The sequence below is a fragment of the Leptosomus discolor genome, chromosome 7, assembly GCF_034619465.1.
Source record: "Leptosomus discolor isolate bLepDis1 chromosome 7, bLepDis1.hap2, whole genome shotgun sequence".
NCBI classification, from domain to species: Eukaryota; Metazoa; Chordata; class Aves; order Leptosomiformes; family Leptosomidae; genus Leptosomus; species Leptosomus discolor.
The window spans coordinates 43,973,516-43,994,383 of record NC_141397.1 but is presented as its reverse complement, the minus strand read 5'-3'; the positions used below and the strand labels follow the sequence as shown (position 1 = coordinate 43,994,383).

General features: G+C 37.2%; 1 protein-coding gene across 3 annotated transcripts in view; it reads right to left on the bottom strand.

Moving 5' to 3' along the window:
* Positions 1 to 20,868, bottom strand: part of CLSTN2 (calsyntenin 2) — a 224,559-nt gene that overhangs the window by 18,586 nt on the left and 185,105 nt on the right. For all 3 annotated transcript variants that reach the window (XM_086467855.1, XM_086467857.1, XM_086467856.1), the window contains one exon: positions 8,709 to 8,871. In XM_086467855.1, coding sequence (XP_086323981.1) covers positions 8,709 to 8,871 — 163 coding nt within the window. The remainder of the gene's footprint in view (positions 1 to 8,708; positions 8,872 to 20,868) is intronic.

Genomic DNA, 20,868 nt, shown 5'->3' with positions numbered 1-20,868 from the left:
CAAGAAAACCTACTCCTCAACTGTGTTACACGTTGTGTTTCACTCAGCTCTATGTTTATTGATTAATATGCTGTGCGTGCTAATAGCTAAGGGGATACGTAAGTAGTTAAGACTTAGCTGAATGATGTAAGCAACTAAGGAAAATGGAACCTTCCCTACTGTCAGTCAGGGAATTAGGTTAATGTCTGTAACACAAAAAAAGACTGAAACAACAGTATAGAACAACATCACTTATTCTCATTACAGACCCTTGCACGACAACTTTTCAAAGCCACTGGGTTTTTTTCCCTTCCTTAAATGTAAATATTGTGGTCACTATCACAGTTGTCAGGCAACACAGGCTACAGTGTTATTCAGACCTTGATGACAAAACCGTGTTTTGCTTTTTCCACCTGGCCCAGCATGCACATCCACCTCCAAAGTCTGACAGATACAGGAGGATGGATGTTGGCTTTTTGGCATTAATTCAGTACCCGTAATGGGAAGATGGTGTCAACAGGCTGTTGGAGCATCCAGAGGAATTGTTGACACACATAATTATTTAGTATAATGCTGTTCACTGCTTAGTCATTGTCAAAATAGTATGCACCACATTTTTCACTTGCTAAAATAATAACTATTTTCTGGACTGGGATTATTCTTCTGTTCTGGTTGTGATCTCTTCTGCCTGGAACTCTGTCAATGCAAAGCAAGTAGGGCAGCTCAGGCACTATAGGCAGAGGGGTCCTGTGCACCAGAACTTTACCCAGAGTCACCTTGATAAAGTCTTTCTGAGTTACTTTTCTTTTCTGCTAAGCATGAATGCTGGTGGAGCTGAACAAGTACAGCATACACACTGACAACAAAACTTGCAGAAGAAAAGCCTATTTCCATGACGCCATTTTGGTTGGTTTTGTTGGGGTTTTTTTGTTTGTTTGTTTTTTAGATTCACATTGGGTGACAGAATTTGGTTACTATTGAATTTTTTCAGTTGTATTGTTTTGACTTCAGAGCTGTAAAGTGCTGTTTGCATTCACTTACCAATCTCCAAAAAACATATTTGCCTTTTTGTCAGTGACTTTAACAAGTGACTTTATTGAGCTCACAGAACTTCTTTTAGGCCTTTTGCCCTACCCTAACAATGAGCAAGTAATTATCAGGGCAGTCTAAGCACAATGAGGTTTTCACTGGAAATGATAAATCAAGAGATTTTCCAATTGAGATGCGACTCTGGTTATACTGAGCCAGATAATTAAGGAATGATTGATTATTCAGAGTCCCAACATAAATATTGAAGTGAATTTGGAAGCAAGTTCAAGAAATTCTGGCTCTGAAGTCCTCAGGTCCAAGCCCCCAAATTTATCTCATCTTTTTATTATGGCAGTTTAGGGAGCTGGGTTTAATTCCTTGACAAGTAGATTGGCTGTTAAACAGGATGAAGCCTAACATAGATTTCAGGAGTAGTCCCAATTAGTGACTCAAGTTTTTATACTCCAAGAGCTTCTCAGCACAGAAAAGTTTTAATGGTTTTTTCTATATCATTCAGGCAAAAATCACTCATCAAACATGGCACTATTTAAGTCTGCCCCTGCTCTTGGTAGATATATCATAACCTGACAACCTCACACAGACTGCTATAGGCTTTAAATCATTGTCTGAAATAAGACAACTATGGAGAACACTAAGGGCTACCTGCTCTTAAGTATGCATATGCTAATCTATCTCTGTGCAATAGGTCCGTAGCTCAAAAGTGGTATAATTTATGCTATATAAGATAATGTTTCTAAAGGTAAGAAAAACATTTTTTAATCTCTCACAATTAAGCCAATACATTTTTGTTGTTTATTGCCAGGGGAACTGTGGGAAATGATGACAATAATGGAAAAATATTACAGTGTCATATATCTTTACAGTAAACCACGGTCCAAGTGATGTTAATGTTGCCCAAAAAACTATATTCTTATTCTCCAAGTAACATTATTGTGCTGGTGCATAGTCCCCAGTGCAGAAATTCAATTAAATAAGGGACACATATCTGTGCTGAATTAGTGACAGATTTGAATGCAAATTCAGCTGTCCAAGAGAAAGCCCTTCAAAACTAAACTTACACATACGTTTGTATTTCTGCTACAGTTAAATTCCAGCAAAGATCTGTGAAGTGCATAGAAATTCACTCCACCTTATTTTTGATGAGAAGGGCAATATAGAGAGAACATTGCTGTACTAAGAGAAGCATCAGTATACAGATATTCAGCATTACGTTCTGTTGAAAACTACCTAGATGGTCTTGCATTAATTTGTTTGCTGGTATCACTCCAATGATGCCTGAGGTTGCTGCAAGGTATGTGAGCCCCCAAGGCATGATCCACCAGTGTTAGATGTGCATTCTGTCTGTTGACTATCTTAATCTCTTGGGGAAGTCCAAGGTCAAGTGATACAGCCTGCTGCTGCTACACTGCCCATGGTGTATTTGTCTCTCAGTGATCTGATCCCTCTCCAACTTTTAACTTACCATTCTTCTGGCCTTGAATAGTAAGTCTAATTGCAATTTTGTGATTGATACATCAACAGAGTGCTCACATATAAGGTTAATAAGGTTATTCCACAGAAGGCCTCTGAAAAAATTGGTCTCCAGCCAAAGGAAAGAGGAAAATGACAGGAGAATACAAAAGAAAAACAGAATAGAAAACCAGAACTACAATAGCCTTCTGCTATATTCATGGTAACAAAGTTTGTCTGTTGACAGGCTTCTCCTAAAGACCTTCCCCTGTGCAATGTGGCCAGCACAATTACACTGTGAAGCTCCAGCACTCTAGAATGGGCGGCATTATTAGAAATAATGACTTATAGTCATGCTAAGCCACAATATAACCTTGTGACAATTCATTAACTTGTGTCACTACTTTCCTGACAGGACTTTGGGAATGATGCATAAAGAAATAAGCCATTTTAGGAGGGAAAGAGTATGAACTCAAGATCTTATCTTTTCAGAGAAACGTGGAGGAAGTCTGTTTGCAGCCTGTGGTACAAAAGATGATTAGACTGCCAAATCATGTAACTCACTCCCTTCCTTTGGCTGCCTTTGCCACAGAACATTTAGCAACAAAGGGATCAGAGTGGGAACCTATAAACCTTCATTTAATGGAAGAAATTTCTCACTTTGTAAAAGGGTCCATTTGCTATGTCCTCAGATAAAGTGAATCAAAAGTAATGAACTCAGAGGAGAACTTACAAGGGTAAGCTCCCAGAAAGCACAGCTCCAGGATAAGCTAACCTTAATTTGTCTGTATTGGTTAGAAGAATGAAACAGAACTGCAAAAGCTAAAAGGGAAAATAAGAACAATTTTGTGGTTGATCAGGAAGTCTGACTCTATTCTTGCTGTGATGCAGATTTTTTTTTTTAAGTGACCTGAGTGAAAAATCACTTACCCTCTTGATACTGTACTTTATCCTTACAGCGTAAGGGTGATTCTACTTCCTTGCTGCAGAACTGTGTTATATCTCTTTACTGTTTGGAAAGCTCTCAAGAATCTTGAGCTGGAAGGGCAAAGCTAGAGTATTTTCATTGCTAGAGAAGCAGAAACGAGAGCCAAAGTTGAGCCTTGAGGAGCTCTCTCCTATCCCAATGGACTATGTCTGCTTCTAACATCCATTCAGGGAGGCTGGGGTTTAGAGACAGTGTCAGGGTTACACTTCCCGCCTGTCCTCTTTGGTGTCTCTTTTGTTCTGGGAAGCAAGTCAATTTTTTCCTTTAGATACCAATGAGAAAGAATAATTTGCCTCAAAATGTCATTCACCATTAGAGACAGAATAGCACTTTGGAGCTAAATAACCCCACCTACATCAAAATCACACCCTTCACAATCATCTGAGAGACTACTGATGTGAATAAAAAGGGCCTTTTAAAGAAGTTAAAATTAAGTTATATCCTTAACCCTACATATCTGCAGAGAAAGCCATCAAACTTTACCACGGTACATAAAGGCCTAATTTCAGGAACAGCTGAACTAGCAGTACAAACTGTCCATTTCCACCCTCAGTTAGTTCACTGAATCCAGTTTGATTAGCTGTGTAGTCAGTATTACCTTTTTCCAGGCCTAGTATCACTGAAATCACAGCTAAGAAGTAAGTTGGGATTTGCAATGCATGAAGACTGGTGCTCTGTTGGAGATAGGCTACAACAGATTAAGAAGTTTCTGTCTCCAGCTGTCACTGCTCTTGGGTCACATGTAACTGAATGAACACAAACAGTTTGGCCTAATGCTTTAACTCCCACCCTCAGAGAAACTATCCCCCCACCCCCAAAGTACAGCAGTATTAAACATGAACTACACAAAATAAAACCCAATTAACTCTATGCTAGCCATTGTGCTAGGACCTTAAATCAATGAGGTACAGCTGCATAGATCTTTAATGAGCTCCCTGAAGAAAGAACCAAGGTTTTTAAACTTAAAAAGGAAGATTATACTAGATTAACATCCAGAATACCTAATTTTAAGTAGAGAAAATTAATATTGATTATGCCAGAACAAAACATAAAAAAGATTTTTTCATGCAATTTTCCTCATGCCCAATGTGTCATTAAAGCTGGAAACTATCCCCCAGGCTTGGTTTTAGGGAACTGAGTGACTTTCTGAATTGCAGTAAACTTTACCTAGTGCCTGAACGACCCTAGGAAGGTTCTCTTCTATCACCTTTAAAGCCTGGCTCTCTGCTCTTTCAGCGATCTTCACTCACTGCTTCTCTCCAGGCTGCCATCCAGACACTGGGACCCTAACTTCTTCCTCCAATACCCTCTTGTCCCTAAGGCAAGACTTTGCTCTTCAGGAAAAGGCTAATTTTTCCTCCTTTTAGGAGAGTCCTAGCACTCAACTCACATTATTTAAAGAAATATTGCATAAAATCAGGAACAAACAAATCAGACATGTTTTTTACACTGCTGAAGGAAGGGTAAAGATGCCATTACAACTGACATGCTGATGTCAGTTAAAAAAAAAAAAAGGCAAATGGTTTGATGCAAATGGGACAGTGAGCACATCATAGGCTGAAGTTTAAATTTATCACATAAGCCTGAGAGTTTGCACATTTGTCTTGTTTTCATGTTAGATTCAGGAGAACAGCTCTGAACTTAAAACTGCTCTTACATTTCAGTGGAACAGCTGAAGGTATAAATAAAAACTAACCTAACTTTTCATAATGGATGCTATAAACAAGGCTATAGAAGTCAGAAAAGCATTACTCTGGAATTGAAATATTAATAGGAAATATTAATCTCAAAGGAAAGAACTCTCTTTCTGTGCCTGAGTCCTGCATGACGTAACTCTGAGAAAGACAAGAAGGATGTGCAAGCATGATAATTCCTACGTCACCTCCGGTTAAGTACCAGTGTAAGTAATGAAAAGACTAGGGCTGAAAGAGTCACTTGTCTCATAACCTGGAGGATTCTCAGATTCTTAGAGAAACAGCAGAACAATTCCCAGTTTCCAGACCAGAACTGAATATTGTAATATATGAAAGGGAAAATCCTTCACAGCAGCAGCAGATTTTCCTATTAGTGCTATCAGAGTAAATCACAATTCTTTTTGGTCTTGACTTTTTGCTTTGCCATCTAAATACATTCTTCCTGCTCCCCACCAGTTCTTGAGCAGCCCCACAGTCATGATTACTTACTTTTTGCTCTGAGCAAATCAGAATTAGTGTGGTAAGAAAACAGGAATGTTATTTCTTCTGGTTCATTTAGTTGTCTGAGCTGAGATTGTTTTTCAAATAATTTGACTTTGATAAATGGATACTGTGGGCTCAGAACTACAAAATGATTTAGCGAAGACAGAAAAAAACGTTGTGTCCTTTCTAAAGGAAGACGTTAGAGCTTGTGTTCCTTATCTGCCAGTGCTGTGATGAAAAGGGAAGGAAACAGCCTAAGCAAACCAGAGCTAGAAACTCCTCATATCCTCTTAACAAGGACTCCCCTGAATGGCTACGACAACAAAATCACTGCGTATTTTTACTGAAATAAATCATAGTTGGTTATAAAGCAGTTTTCTAATGCTTTGAACATGTAAAGATTTAGACTATGCTTACTGGCCAAAATGTATTATCCTAAGTAGACCCAATTAACAGTTTCACTGAAACTATTTATAGTGAAATCATTTGTTTGATAGATCCACCTTTTCTTGAAATATATGGATTTTGAAGATTAATATTTTGAATGGAATAGATTGGGTTTATATGTTGAATAATTATAATTTTACAGACTGAAATAGTGCTGAATCTTATTAACATAGTGAATTTCCATACCATTCATTTTATATAGTTTGAGGTGATCAAAACAAACTTATCAAAAGAAAAGTTTTGCCAAAAGCAGTATCAGGCAGAAAGTTCACCTTTCTCCCTGACACATGATAGTTTATCAGAATCTCTAGCACACTATTTTAGCTAAATCTTTACATTTTCATGAGATGATGGAAAATTTGTTTCTACTTTTGATGAGCTCCAATTCTCACACTATTAAAATAGCAATAACATAACCTTGCAGTAAATATTGACAGCAGCAATAGGTAAAATTTCAGTAGTTTAAGGCAGGTGTTTCACCAAAAAGGAAGAAGAATCTTATCCTGAATGGTTATTCGTTACGCCATCAAATCATTCAGGGCAAAGCTAAAAATGTCTGAAAACAAGTGCAACTTTCTGTTTGTTTAACAACTTAAATACTAAATATAGTCTGTGGCATAACTTTATTGTGAGCCTATATGAGAGTGTTTTACCTTAATTCTTTCTCTTAACAATTTGAGATAAAGACAAAGATGCAAAGGAAACAAGATTATTCTTACTGTATTCAGTTGCCTTGGAGGTAGATGAAACCCACAGACGCAGCACTGTGGCAAAACTGGAATAGCTTTGTTTGCATGATCCACAGATAAAGTTACTAATTCACAGTTCTGAAAACATGGCACCTGCATGATGATTAACATCAAACTCAGGTGAGGGCTGAGCGGACTGTATTCCCACCAATATGGAGACTTTTAGGAAGTAATAGTGATAAAACCAGATTGTATGAATGAAAGAAGTTAAGGGGCAGAAGTATTACAAATAATGCACAGAAATATTTATGTAGACCTGCGCAGAAGAATCTAGAAATAAACATGAAGTAAGAGATTAAAACAAAATTTCATTAGCACAGCTACAGAGAAATGCTGATTTTTCAGAAGTTAATACTCAATAGTTATTCATAGTCTATGAAATTTGCTCAGGCTGGAAAGAACTGAATTTACTCCATTCATGAACAGAATCTGCACTTGTTAACTCTGGAACTTTGATTTAAAAATACTGCAATAAAACTATATAAGAAAAAAAAAAAGCAACAGATCAAAATAAAAGAAAATTTGTGTAAATCAAATTGGTATCTGTCAACTAGTCATCCCAACTACTGGCTAAACCGAAGTCCTGGTTTCTGAAGAGTTTGATAGCTAAAGAAGGAGTAACATTCCCCTAGAATATTAGCACCTTAGAGTAAAATGAAATGTACTCTGTTATATATTTAGCATCAATGAAAAATTCCAATGCACCTAAGATCAGCCTACAGGGATGGAAGCCTACACATGCAAATACCAGTTAGACAAGAATCAGTCTATACTTTTAAAAATGTATGGGATTAGTGTCATGCTGATTAGCTTGGTATCATAATACCTGTGTCAGTGATCAATATTCAAAACTTATCAAATCTTGGTTTTAGGATTAGTGTGGCTTTATTCTGCATGTTGTCATCAAAGTAAAGATTGGATCTTTACCCCAAGGTTTTCATAATCTAACACCTGGATTTGCTTCTAATACTATTTACACTGAACAGCTTTGCCACGCATAAGATATCCAAATTTTGCAGATAACATATGGTAAATGAGCAAAGATCAAACTGGCAAACAAGGTAATAATGGAGAAAGTGAGCCAACATTAAAGAGTGGGCAAGAAACACAATCTGTGTCACAGCCTTTTTTTCCTAATTATATAGTTTGCTTCACTTCATACTTTGTCTTAAGTGAAAACAAGACACAGTGCATAAATAGAAAATCAACGTGGAAGGGTAATGGAGACAACTTTACAAAAGCAGATGAGCAGAAAAAGAGGACTGCCTCAAGTATAAGGCAGAAAACAGAAAAAGGAACAGTGGCGTAAGGACCAGAAAAAAGAATAAGAGCGGGATTATAAAGGGTAGAAAACAGGATATTTAAGCAAAGGCCCATACAAGTATGGCTCTGGGGCTGTGACTTCTGGATTTATTTTACTCACACTTTTACATCTGGTCTGTAACAGGGTGAATTGATTAAGTTAGTGGAATTATTGGTGATATACATCCAATGTGAAGAGAGCAGAATTGAGCCATGAGTTGAGGCAGAGACTGAAAGGAGATAACTTGAGTTTTTTAGAGTAATAATTAGATAGTTTGCTTAACGTTGGAGATCAAGGGAAACAGTTAAAAGCAGTGAAGACAATAGATAAAGACGACAATCATTCACGCTGAGTTCACAAACTGTCTTTAGACAGTGGGAATGCAAAGCCTGTTAACATCATATCTGTTTTACCCTGGATTTGATTCATTATTAACTCTGGATTTACTTCTGATTTTATACCATCAATCTTTTAGCAATTTATTTACTACACAGTCAGTAAGACAAATAAGATTCTTTTTGGTCTGAATTCATAATGCTACTGTCTACTATTTGCTGTCATATTACCTTGCCAACAAGCACCAACTGTCAGCTGCATGGCTATGTGTGAAGGGTGGATAGGCCAATCATTGGTCACAAGGTAAGGTTCGTATGTTGTTCCATCCATGTATAACGTAACAACGGGAAACTCAACATTGACAACATAGTAATGCCATTCTTTATCACAAATCTGAAAGACACAATGCAAGAGAAAAATATTAATTAGCGCTTATTGTCAGGTGACAAATTTTTATATCCCATATATTTTTTAAATTGTACTGTTTCCAAATTCCACTTATAAAAAAAATAACATTATTGCAATTTATACATCACTAAAGATAATGAAAGTTAAAACAATGGTTATAAATACTCATGGCATACTTGAAGAATATATTTGATAAATAGAGGCATCTTAAAACACATTATTTGAAAATGAGACATGGATAAAATAGGAAAATCAGTCAATTTGGTATTTGCTCTGTGTTTTCACATTTGTGTACTTAGAAAGTCCTATGAAATGCATTAGGACCTTCATAGTGCTAGAAGGACCTCTGTTGTGCTCTGCACACACACAGATGGACAAGCAGTCTATGTGTCTACCTGATTTGGGGAGTGTCCTAGGTTACAGTGTAAAATGTGCCAAAAGGAAAAAAAGTATTCTATTACCATCTTCAGGAGCTGTTGAGACCAGGTGGGGCGGTGCTCCCTGCCTCCCCCCCTCTGGACTATCTTCTGTTAATGGGCACAACAATGCCTTATCGCCTGACCCATAGATAACTCGCTCCTGGACTATCTCCTGTTAATGGCCCATCAAGGAACTGCCTCACGACTCCCCATCCCATTGTGAGATGCTCCGCGCGGGGAGGGGGGGGAAGGAGCCAAGCAGTCCATGCTAAATAAAAACTGAGATCTCGAACACCCTAGCAGCCTTCTTCCACTGGATTCCCAGAGGATTTTTTCCCCCCACTGGAGTTCCAGAGGACAAGAGCTACCTACCTACCACTGGACTTTCGGAGGAAGACCAGACTCTTTTACCTGATTGCTGCTTCAACAGAACTACATCCATCACTTCAGGAGGACTGCAGCCACCATCTTATCGGACTGCTACTGCCACCCTAACAGGGTGTCAGGTTGTATTTCTGACTCTGTCAGTGTAAACCAGTGGGTTGTTTGGTTTTCCTTGCCTTGTGTTATATATATATATATATATATATATATATATATATATATATATATATATTAGTAAAGAACTGTTATTCCTATTTCCCATATCTTTGCCTGAAGGCCCGTTAATTTCAAAATTATAATAATTTGGAGGGAAGGGGGTTGCACTTTCCATTTCAAGGGAGGCTCCTGCCTTCCTCCGCAGACACCTGTCTTTCAAACCAAGACAGGGAGGAAACTCAAGTCTTCTTCACGCTTCATCTTTTAGTCTTGAGCTTTTTCCCAGCTAGTGGGCAAAATAAGGATCTGTATGGTTTCACTGATACACATCAGCTTTGAAAAGCAACATCTACAGTTACAACATGCTTTCAAGATGACAATACTAACGTCATATCTCTCCTGAATTTCTGAGCTGGACAACCAGGGATTACTGCAAGATGGTCAAATTCGGTTTTAGTTCAGAAATGTACAGATAGATGAATCACTGCCTCTGAAGACAGAAGTCTAGTGTGTAAATACCAATGTCTGCCTAATTCTTTCTTTCTGTGTTCTATCTTTCAGATTTAAAAGTTCAAAGGAATAAATCACAACAAATTTTAAAAATAAAGCAATAGTTACAATCATGCTTTCATTTCTGTTGAGATACTTGTTTTGATGTATTAAGAAATGGAAGTGCCTGAATGCAGATATCCCTGCTGTTTCATAGAGGCAAGCACAAAAGTGACGTTTAAACATAACACTTTGTCCTTGGCCAGGTTAAGTGCTATCTGCTGCAATATCTGCCCTTTGAAAGTAAAAGCTAATGTTTTGTTCCAGAAGACATTTCAACAAGAACTTAATCACTTCTATTTCAAACGGATACATTTATTACTGCAGACATCGTAGCTCCACAGCAAGAGATAAATGCAGCAAGCGGCTGCTAGAGCCTTCCTTTTGTAAGCAGTAGACAGCACAAATGTTTTCTGAAGGTTAAATGAACTGAAACCAAAATTGAAAGTAAGTAAATTGGAAGACTGAAAACTTTATTGAACAAACAGCAATCATGAATAGTATTACGCAGTCCTTCCTTTCAAGGAAAAAGAGCTTGCCAAGTTTCCTGACCTGATCATTAGAATGTGATGCATCATAGCCGCATGTTTCATTTTATATGAAACAATATGAATGACGTACGTTTGAGAAACCTTGCATGACAAATACGATAGTTGTTAATACTTCACACTTTTCAGAGAACTGTTCCAGAGAATTTCTGTTTTGCAGCCCTAAATTGCATCATTTGGGATGCCCCAAGTGCTATTAAATGAGCGAGCAATCCTCCTCATATTTAACCAAAGCAAGAGCACTTTAATATCGCAAACCCAAACATTTTGGGACGCCATATACACAAAGAGCATGACAATGTTTAGCTAGTCTGATTACTCTGTTGACTGACCAATAGGGCAGTTACATTTTTCAAAGAAAATGCTTTCTGGAAACACAAGATTGCATAAATTCCACAATTCAAGACTCCAGCGAGTGAGCTCCAGTGCTGCCAAGAAAAATGCAGATGTCCAACTGCAGATGTCCACACTAGGCAAAGTACTAACTTATCTTTATTTTTTTCTAGTATATTCTGTAACACAAGATAATGCAAGTGTAGACAGCTTGGTGAAGGCCTCAAACCATCACTCACGTGCTTTTCCTTAAATTTCAACCCATAAACACATCAAGTTTAATTTTAAAGAGAATTTAGGCATCTAAAGTCTCAGCTTCATGCCTCCTGAGATTTCAAAAGCACCCAAGTTGGTCAGGTGCTTAATTGTCATATGATTTCAATACAGCTTAGGTACACAGACACATGTATATTCCACCAAAAGATCTTTTAAGTATCTGTTCTGGGACCTACTGTAAAAACAAATATTCTACAAGGAATGAACAAAGTTATTTTTAAAACTTTAGAAGACATCCCAGTCACTCAGCAGCACATAATATTTCATGCCTGGCCATTTCACAGGCAACAAAATGAAAAAATAAATAATTGTGGAGTGTAATTTCTTACGCTGTCATTTCAGACACCTTCTTCACCTTCTTAACATAGGAAGCCAATTTTTTCCCTGCATGCATTTCACAGTGGCAATGGAATGTAATATGATTGCAGTGAAGCCATGAAAATAAAATTATAAAATATACTAGTTTGGCAAATAAAGAAATCTCAAGTAAGAATTTTATTTTTAAAAATCTAATTTGTAAAGCTATCCTAATGAGATAAAATTACAGATGAGATCCAACAATTCAAGATTGCTGGATGGCTAGGTTGGTCTAATCACTCTATCATGTCAACCTGCGTCTAAAATGTATTAATCAAATCACAGCAAATTAACCAGCTTGAAGTGCTGATTACAAGTCACTGCATTTGAATATGCTTTTATGACACAGATAAAAACCAGACCCAATATAAATCTTATGAAGTAAGTTTCCCAAGACATTAAAGCTCTTGGCACCCTCTGATGAAGAATGTCAGAGATTTTTCTGGTTTATACTGGAATCCTTAGGAATGGACTGAATCCAAGGTGCTTTGGCCTGAGAAGCACATGATGCTTAGAAACAGACTTTGTTGGGCTGCAAAATGTCTCTTTTTACGGTTCTGTACAAAAGGGCTAGGCATGCACCCATGAGAACATGCACTTGACAGTTTACAGCTTTTTTAGCCTCACTTAGGTCAGTTGGGGCACAGTCACGCAAAATGGACCATTCACCTGTTTGGCTGGATATACAAAGAGAACTTGTACATTAAGCAGCGTCCCAGTGCCTCAGTTCAATACTGAAGAGCCATGCAAACTCACAACCCTCCAACTAGCTTCCTGAAAGACCCTTAAGTGATGTTCAGCAGACCACTGAGTTTAACCACACAAACAGTTCTGCACATCCTGTCAGTGCTACTCACTGTGAATTTTGAGTCTGACCCTTTAGAGCTGAGAAAGCAGATACTACTTGCATCTTTCTGGTTTGTGTGACTTTGCTGAGGAATTGTTCTCAGAGTACACTCAAACATCCAGAAAAAGAGCAGTAAGAAGAAAGAAGAAAAGGAAGGCAAGGAAAACTCTGCTTCTCACTACAAATAGCACTACTTAGAGCAGGTATGAGACACAAACTCCTTTCTGCCTAAGGGGCCTGAACTGTTATTTTCTACAGGTTGCTTGAAGAAAGCAGCTTAATCCAGCTCTAAAAAGCAGAACATGCCACTGTTTTCACTTCTTGATGCCTTTTATAGTGTCTTAACATGTTTTGAACCTTTCAATATCCCCCCCCTTACTCAGCATTACACCACATCTAAAATATTGTGTCTAGTTTTGGACCCCTGAATACAAGAAATACTTTGATAAACTGGAGTGAATTCAGTGGAGGGCCAACAAAATGGCCAGCTCTTGCCATGTGAGGAGAGGCTGAGGGAACTGGGCTTGTTTAGCCTGGAGTGGGGCAGTGCTAGGGGGATGGTAACAGCAGCCTTCCAGTGCCTAGGGGGAAGTTATCAGGAAAACAGAGACAGGCTTTTCAAACAGTGGTGCATGCTGTGACAAAGAGACAATGGACATAAATTGAAACAAGACAGGTTCAGACTGGATATAAAGTAAGCCATTTCACCACAGGGACAGTCAAGCAGTAGAATAGGCTGCTCAGAGAGGTTGTGCCTCCATCCTTGGAGATTTTTCAAGACCTGTCTGGATAAAGGCCTAAGCAACCTACTCCAAGCTCATAGTTGCCCCTGCTTTGAGGAGGATGTTGGCCTAGAGACCTCCTGAGATCCCTTCCCAGCTAAATTACAAATCTGATTCCATAAACACCATTGTATTGAAGGTGATAGAAGGGAAACGGCATCACTTTGATGTGGCAGTTGTCTTGAAGCTGGGAGATGTTCAAATCCTCTTAGCCACGGGAATTACAATTCAGGTTTGCTATCTTAAACCACCACGCTATGAGGTACAGTAGCAACACAACCATCACCTTCCTCTGGCCATATTTTGAAAAAGAAAGAGAAACCCCTCCAAAATTCTTGAAAGATGCATAATATGTCTCCACGCTCTGACGCGTCCTACCACAACGTATTTCGGGAAGGTTATATGGACGTTATTTCTACACGCACACTCCACCGTGTTTTGAAAAACTGGACGTCATTTGTCACTGATGCTGGCAACATGCATGTTTATAAATCAGATCCTCTTTAAAGGACGACAAATGTATAAGGCTTTATTTTAAGTTTGTACTCCTTTCACATAAAGATTGGAAGATGTTCTACATTTATACTGGCTTTGATGAGAAGTAAAAGTCTAGAGAGCCTAGAGAATAAAATCTGTGCATTCCTTTCAGAACCACAACTACTGTCTACTCCAACGGACCACACAAAGCGCGCATATTCTAGCATGGAGGTGTTTGCCATGACATAACATGAACACAAGTCCTCTTCCAAATTAGCTTCATGCTTTTGGAAAAGCTACACCTTGGTGGAGGCAGAACAAATTCTAGCTAAGCAAGGCCTCATTGAAAACTTGCTATGCCCTGCCCCACAGATCTTGTTGCTTCCTTTGTTCCACTCTTGCTTTCTTAGTGCCAGCTTCACAATACTTCTCCTCCGTTAATTTATAACACCTAGTGTGAACTGCAAGGCTCACAAGAATAAGAACAGAACTGCTTTGCGAAACAGTTTTTTAAAATTCCCTTTTAGAAATAAACCACCCCAATTAATAAATTATCTGTGGAAAAAAAAAATCCAAAATTACTGTTTTTCATCAGTCATGATATTTGATTGTAAACATAGTTCAGACATAAAGGAGAAAAAATAAAATAAAAAACCCCAAACAACAAGGTGAAGGTACAAACTGTAAAAATTTCATTTGAAAATGCTAAAATACTTTCAACCTAACTGGAGTGCTCTTTTCTATCTTTTCTTTCACTGTGATTTGGCTAGTATCAGCAGAGTGGTAAACACTTTAAGCTAAGTTGTTTTTTTTTTTTTCTGAAAGAATTTCCATTTCAAGTATTTGCAAGCAGCAACAGAGGAATTTATCCTCTAGGTAACTCTCTCATTCTTATATCCCTGTGATACACAGTCCTCCCATTTGTCTTTCAGATATTGTTTTTTCCAGTACCTCTATCAGCCTTTCCCCTTGGTACAAGTTTTCGCATCTTTTTACCTACAGCATTTAATCTATTATAGCACCTTAAATATTAACTGATAACAAAACAATAAATTCAATACCACTGCAGCTTTTTTAAAATCCTGGTCCTTTTCCCCCTTTTCTGTTTTGCTTTCATTTAAATATGTTGCTAACAAACTGGTCAACCAACTGGGTCACATTCACTCACTAACTCTCATGCAAATTAGGCTCAATTCCAGTCTTATTAACTGATTCACACTGAAATAGTTGCACATGAGAAGAAATTATGCAGTATCTTCTGCAGTGCAGCTCATGCCCAAAGGTCAAATGCCAAAGGAAATGCTAAAGGAGCTGGTGCATCTCCTCAGAGGGACATTCTATGTACTTCAACTGAAGAAGAGACTGACTACTGACAGTGAGTTGTGTTCTAAAAACTTGAAAAACTTGTTTATTAAGAGTGTAGTAGTCATTGCAAATAGCTGGGCTGGTGAGCCCAACCTGACCAATACTTCTATTTCTGTCACAGACTAGAGGTGTTTTAAATCTGCAAACGTAGAGCATACCTTTTTTGAAAACGAATAAAAGATATACATAGAAATCACAAAGGTGTTCAAATCTCCGTCTCTCTCTTTCTTTTAATGGAAAAATTCTAATTTCCATTAAACATCAATATTCATTAATTAATTAATTTCTATTATTGATTTCTTATCAACAGAGGTGACAACTTGAAAAAAGAATGTGCACTTGTGTTTGTTCAACTTTCAGAATATTAATCATCCTGTCTAAACTGATGCGCACCTGCTGTAATGTCACTCCAAGAGGTACTGGTGTTTACAGAACTTTAACTGTTTATAAGACCATGGAGCACTTCAGTAGCAGTCTTTTCTTCACTGCAGTTGAATTCTGTGTCCTCTCATCAAACCTATTTTTTGCTGTTTGGTACTACTTCAATAAGTAAAATATTTAAGCCAGTCTATAATCAAGACTGTAGTGGAGAAGGCTATTATATTCATTTATAGCAAAATGAGGTCATTAACGAAAGAAGAACCACATTCACATAGGGATTGCAATACCCAAGCAGCTAGAATACTAATGCTTATCTCAGCTTGCAAGGAGGTCAGGAGTAAACTTGGGATTATAAATTGCATATTTTTGTAAAGTAGCATAATAGAAAATTAGTCATGCTTAGTGTGTCACTGTTTCCGTACAAAAATGTCCCCTCCAATGTTGTGCATGTCTACAAAAATGCAGTCTACAGAAGGTGTTTCCACTAATAAAGAGTTGCAGTGCATCGTAGCTTCATTAAGAGATTCAGTTAACAGTTAATATTATTAAGCATTGTTATGCTTTTATTAACAGCACCACTTTCTCTTTGGATGCACACTTACTGTATTTATAAATCTGCAAGTCCTTCAGCAAGCAAATCATTTACCTCAAATCCTTTGTATGCTCCCATACAGAGTATTCACAGTGCTTTTACAAAAACCTTAACAATGGAATAGTTTCCTTATTTGCAAGCATGTCTTGATAGGGCTGATGGAGGTCATCATTGCAAAAACTTTGTAAACATGCAGAGACAACTCAGGCTGTGCATTTTTATCTCATTACACTAAAGAAGACAACAAATGCAGGGAATGTCCCTTTGATCTTACGCTTAAAGGCGTTAGCATTATCCACTCAGTTACAGCACCCAGATCAAACCCTCTGCCCTGTTCTGAAAGCAGCCACATGCTTTGTAAATCTGCTTCAAAGCATATATTACACTGTATAGAACACAGATCATATTTGGATGGGGACAGGGATATAATCTTGAGTTTAAAAAATATCACATTTTCCTTTCCATCTCCAAAATAAGAGAAGAGCTTTGTAAAAATTTACAAATTTTGGCATTGTACTTTTCTGTTGGTGACACTAAACAGACACTTAAATGGTTCCCATCTATTTTAGTAGGTAACTTTTTATACATATTGATATATAAAAATATTTTTATTGTATATTTTAATATATTTTTCTAACACTGAGAGAAAGCTCTTTACTGTATACAAAGAAGGAGCTCAAAGGCAACACAATTAAAGGTTCTGAAAGACGGTTTCATTACACCTTTAATAGGGACCTAAGGAATAGTGCCACTGTAAGAAGCAAACTTGAAAAATATATAAATTTGGAAACATTTGGCAGTGGATTTCAAGTAAAGGTGAAGAAGTTACATATATTTGCAATTTTTGAAAGAAAAATGTTGTATATTTCCATATGCAAAATAAAAATAAAAATTCTTGAGAGTTTTAGGCAGTCTAGTCATAACGCACAAGATCGATGAGTTTTGCACAAAGGCAAGCCAAAGATGAGCATAAAAAAAGGCTTTCCTCTGTCCCACTCAGCGGGTTTTATAACTGTTGTCTCTGATGAACGGGAACTTTAAAGATGTTGTTGAATGAGCTTTTATCTGTTACTTTAGAAACTAATTTAGTATCTTAATTGTTTTCCTATTGTCAGTTCTCATCCACAGACTTCTACAATTACGGCATGTTAGTTTAAAAAAAAGAAGAGAATATACCTTAGGGCATTGCTTGTGCGATAACTCTGCTGCTTTCTTTTGATTTCTTCTAATAAATCTTCGCCTTAAATTTCAGTAGCTGAGCTAACTGCAAAAGCTGATTAAGTGATATAGGGAAATAAGTTACACAGTTGACTTTTTATCTTTTTTTCTCATTGTATATAAACACCTTATCATGTCTTTGTGTTTGTTTTTTTTTAATTATCCCATCACCACCAAGAACAAACAATATACTGCTATAAATGTCCTAATGTAGACTGCAAGTATGTATTTCAGTATGCAGGTATTCAGTATGTGCTGGATAGCTCGGTTACCTAGTGCATTTCTGTTTTCTAGTATAATGAAGAAAAATGTATTTCTGCTGTGAATATGCAGGGTTTATAGTAAAAATTTGTTTTTGTGAGAATCGATAGATATGCGTGTCAAATTGGTTTTGTGCTACACTATAATCTGCCAGCATATTCATTTTGTGGAAGAGCTATTGAAAATAAAAAAAAAGCAAAGTGCAAACACAGACTAATCAAATTCATCCAGTAATATAAATTATTATGTCTTGTAGCATTATTTATTCTACCTCAGTAATAGGTTCTGTGCATTAGGACAGACATTTACCACGTGTGTTGGCTTTACTCAATTTAAGCATCACTGAAACTCAAGAATATTAAAACATTTGTGGATAAGGGTCAGTATATGCTTGACCACTAAATGGAGCTGTGCAGATTGCAAATATGTCCCAAATACCTCCACAACTCCCTCAGAAAACTCTAAATAAAGCTCTAAAATATTCATATTATGTACTGGGGTTTTTTGCTTGTTTGTTTGTTTGTTTTGTTTTGTTTTGTTTTAAATAATCTCTTTGGGTTTCCCTTTCTACATTTATCCTCTAGCAGCTCCCTCACATGACACTTTTTTTTTTTTTACTGTCTGTAAAATCAATATGCCTGGCCTCTGAATTGGTAATAAATACAGTATGTATGTAGTAATTAAGGCAGGCTGGAAGTAAAATATACTGTATATGGGAAAAGAAGGAATCAATATACTCCTACCAGTTAAATTAAAGGGTGATACACTGACAAGCACCTTCGCAAGCTACAAGTTCAGGTTTTTTCTATAAGAATACTGTTGCATGCTTAATCTCCCCATAAAAGTTGTAGTTTGAACCTTAGCCTGCATAGCCCTGCTTGAATTTTATCACAAAGTCTCTCTGAGCAAGTTCCTGAATTCTGACAGCTGGTGGCAGGCAGTGAAGTTAAAAAAATCCAACCAGATTGCTTTGCTCTGGATCAGTGCTTTTATGCTTATGACATCAGAGCATCACCACTCTTCCAATTGTTAGCAGTAGTGGTTGTTAGATGGAGTTATTTGTACTCCTTTGTGAGGAAGCTTTTCCATAGCTACTACCTGTATTGGAACCTGGGTGTCTCTAGTTCACATGCTGATGTTATGTCAGCTTTGTATAGGGGAAGAATTTGGAAAATTAAATAAACCTTCTATTAAATTAAATAAACCGTCTTTTAAATTTATTTCTTGTAAAACTGGCTTTCTAAGACCTTAAAGCAGCGTATCTTGTGATCCATGCATTTTATTGCCATGCAATTCTGCAGTTGTAAAGGAATGTGTGGGATCAGTCCAAGAATAAAGGAGACTGAACAATGTGCAAATTAATCCCTTCCTTCTGAAACTCAACTAAGTATCAGAAGAATGCTGACCAGAGAAGGAAGCAAAAGAGACTTCCCTGCTCCTTACGCAACTCTTAAGCAAGTTATTGCTTCCTCATAGGACTTTTTGTGAGGAAACCAGCTTGTGTTCCCTACCTCTGGTTGCATGCATAAAAGGGAAGCCTCTTGGGATTATATTAAGGTGGGCAAGAGCCACAGGAATCTCATTCTCAAGGCTCTACTGACAGTGGAGCAAGTCAGAGCTCCTAAATGAGGTATCAGCTACATTCTCATAGACAGACAATATGAAACCCTGACAACAATGCCCCTAAAACTCTCTTCACATGTGATTATATTGACACCTTATTTAGGAAGCTAAGCAAAGCAGAAGACATTTTCCATGACAGTATATTTCAAAACAGAGGAATCAGAGGTGAAGAACTGGGAGGCACTTCTTTGCCCTTATAATCTCACTAATGGAAAAGATAATGCAGTTTAATGCTGCTTGTTTTAAAATTATATTTTGTACACCTTATAAACAAGTATTTCAATGTAAACTACTCAGTGAAATGTATTGAGTATAAACCTAATGTATTTTTTCATGTACCTCGCTCAAGGAAACGTTATATGCAAATAAATACATATCTAATCACAGTCCTTCCAAATCAATATTTTCAACTGTTTACTCACTGTCTAGTCCATGTTCTTATCTTTGCTTAATGTTTACACAATTAAGACATTTACTTTCACTTTAAAAAAAAAATAATCACAGACTATTTAGGAAACAGCCCTAAGATTTGTTTAGTATTCTTAAGAAAATATAGGTAGAATATGTTATTACAATACCTTCAGTTCTGATATTTATTATGCAGTATGGTTTATTTAACATGTCAAACAGTAGTGTGGATGTCCATTAAATAATTTGGAAAATTTGGTGAGGAAAGTACCATCTTTCAACATTTTTTTTCTGTTGAGAAATACCAACTCATCCAAAACTAATTCCTGAAAATACATTTATATGTTATGCTTGCCAAGCATATTTCTTTATAGCTACTGATATTCCCATAGGAAATGACTTGCTGCATTTTATTGCAAATGCCTATTTACCTTGCAGTGACAAATAAAAGCAATCCTTTTTCTCTCTCCTCAGCCCTTTCCCCTCCATGTACATCCAAATGAATGCAGAAGGAACGGCAAGCACCTGAAAGAGGTGAGTCTGTATATAGTACCAGACTTACAGATGTAAGACATGTTTTGATCTTTGATTTTTCTGAGATAAAAACCCGAATCTCGCAGAGCTCTGTAGAGTATTTTATTTTGAGATTGACTGACACAGCAAATGTCTTTCATCTCAAAGAATGGGGTGAACAAAGACACAGCAGTCACCCTGTGGCAACTGGGTAAATGTTTTATTACTATGAGATAGTTTTAATCTGATTTGCGTATCATCCTTAGTTTAAAAGAGCTAAGTATATAGATCTGTGTTTTTTAATATTTATTACCTGTTTCTGTCTAAACTACCTGCCCCATATGCCAGAGAGAGGATGTTAATTGTAGCATTGACCTCTTCGCTAGACATTCTCTTTGTCTCTGTCATGCTGCTGGCATTCTGCCAGGCAGAGTACATCATTGTCTGTCATTGCAGTATTCTGTGCCCTCTTTTGTAATCACAATATCCACTC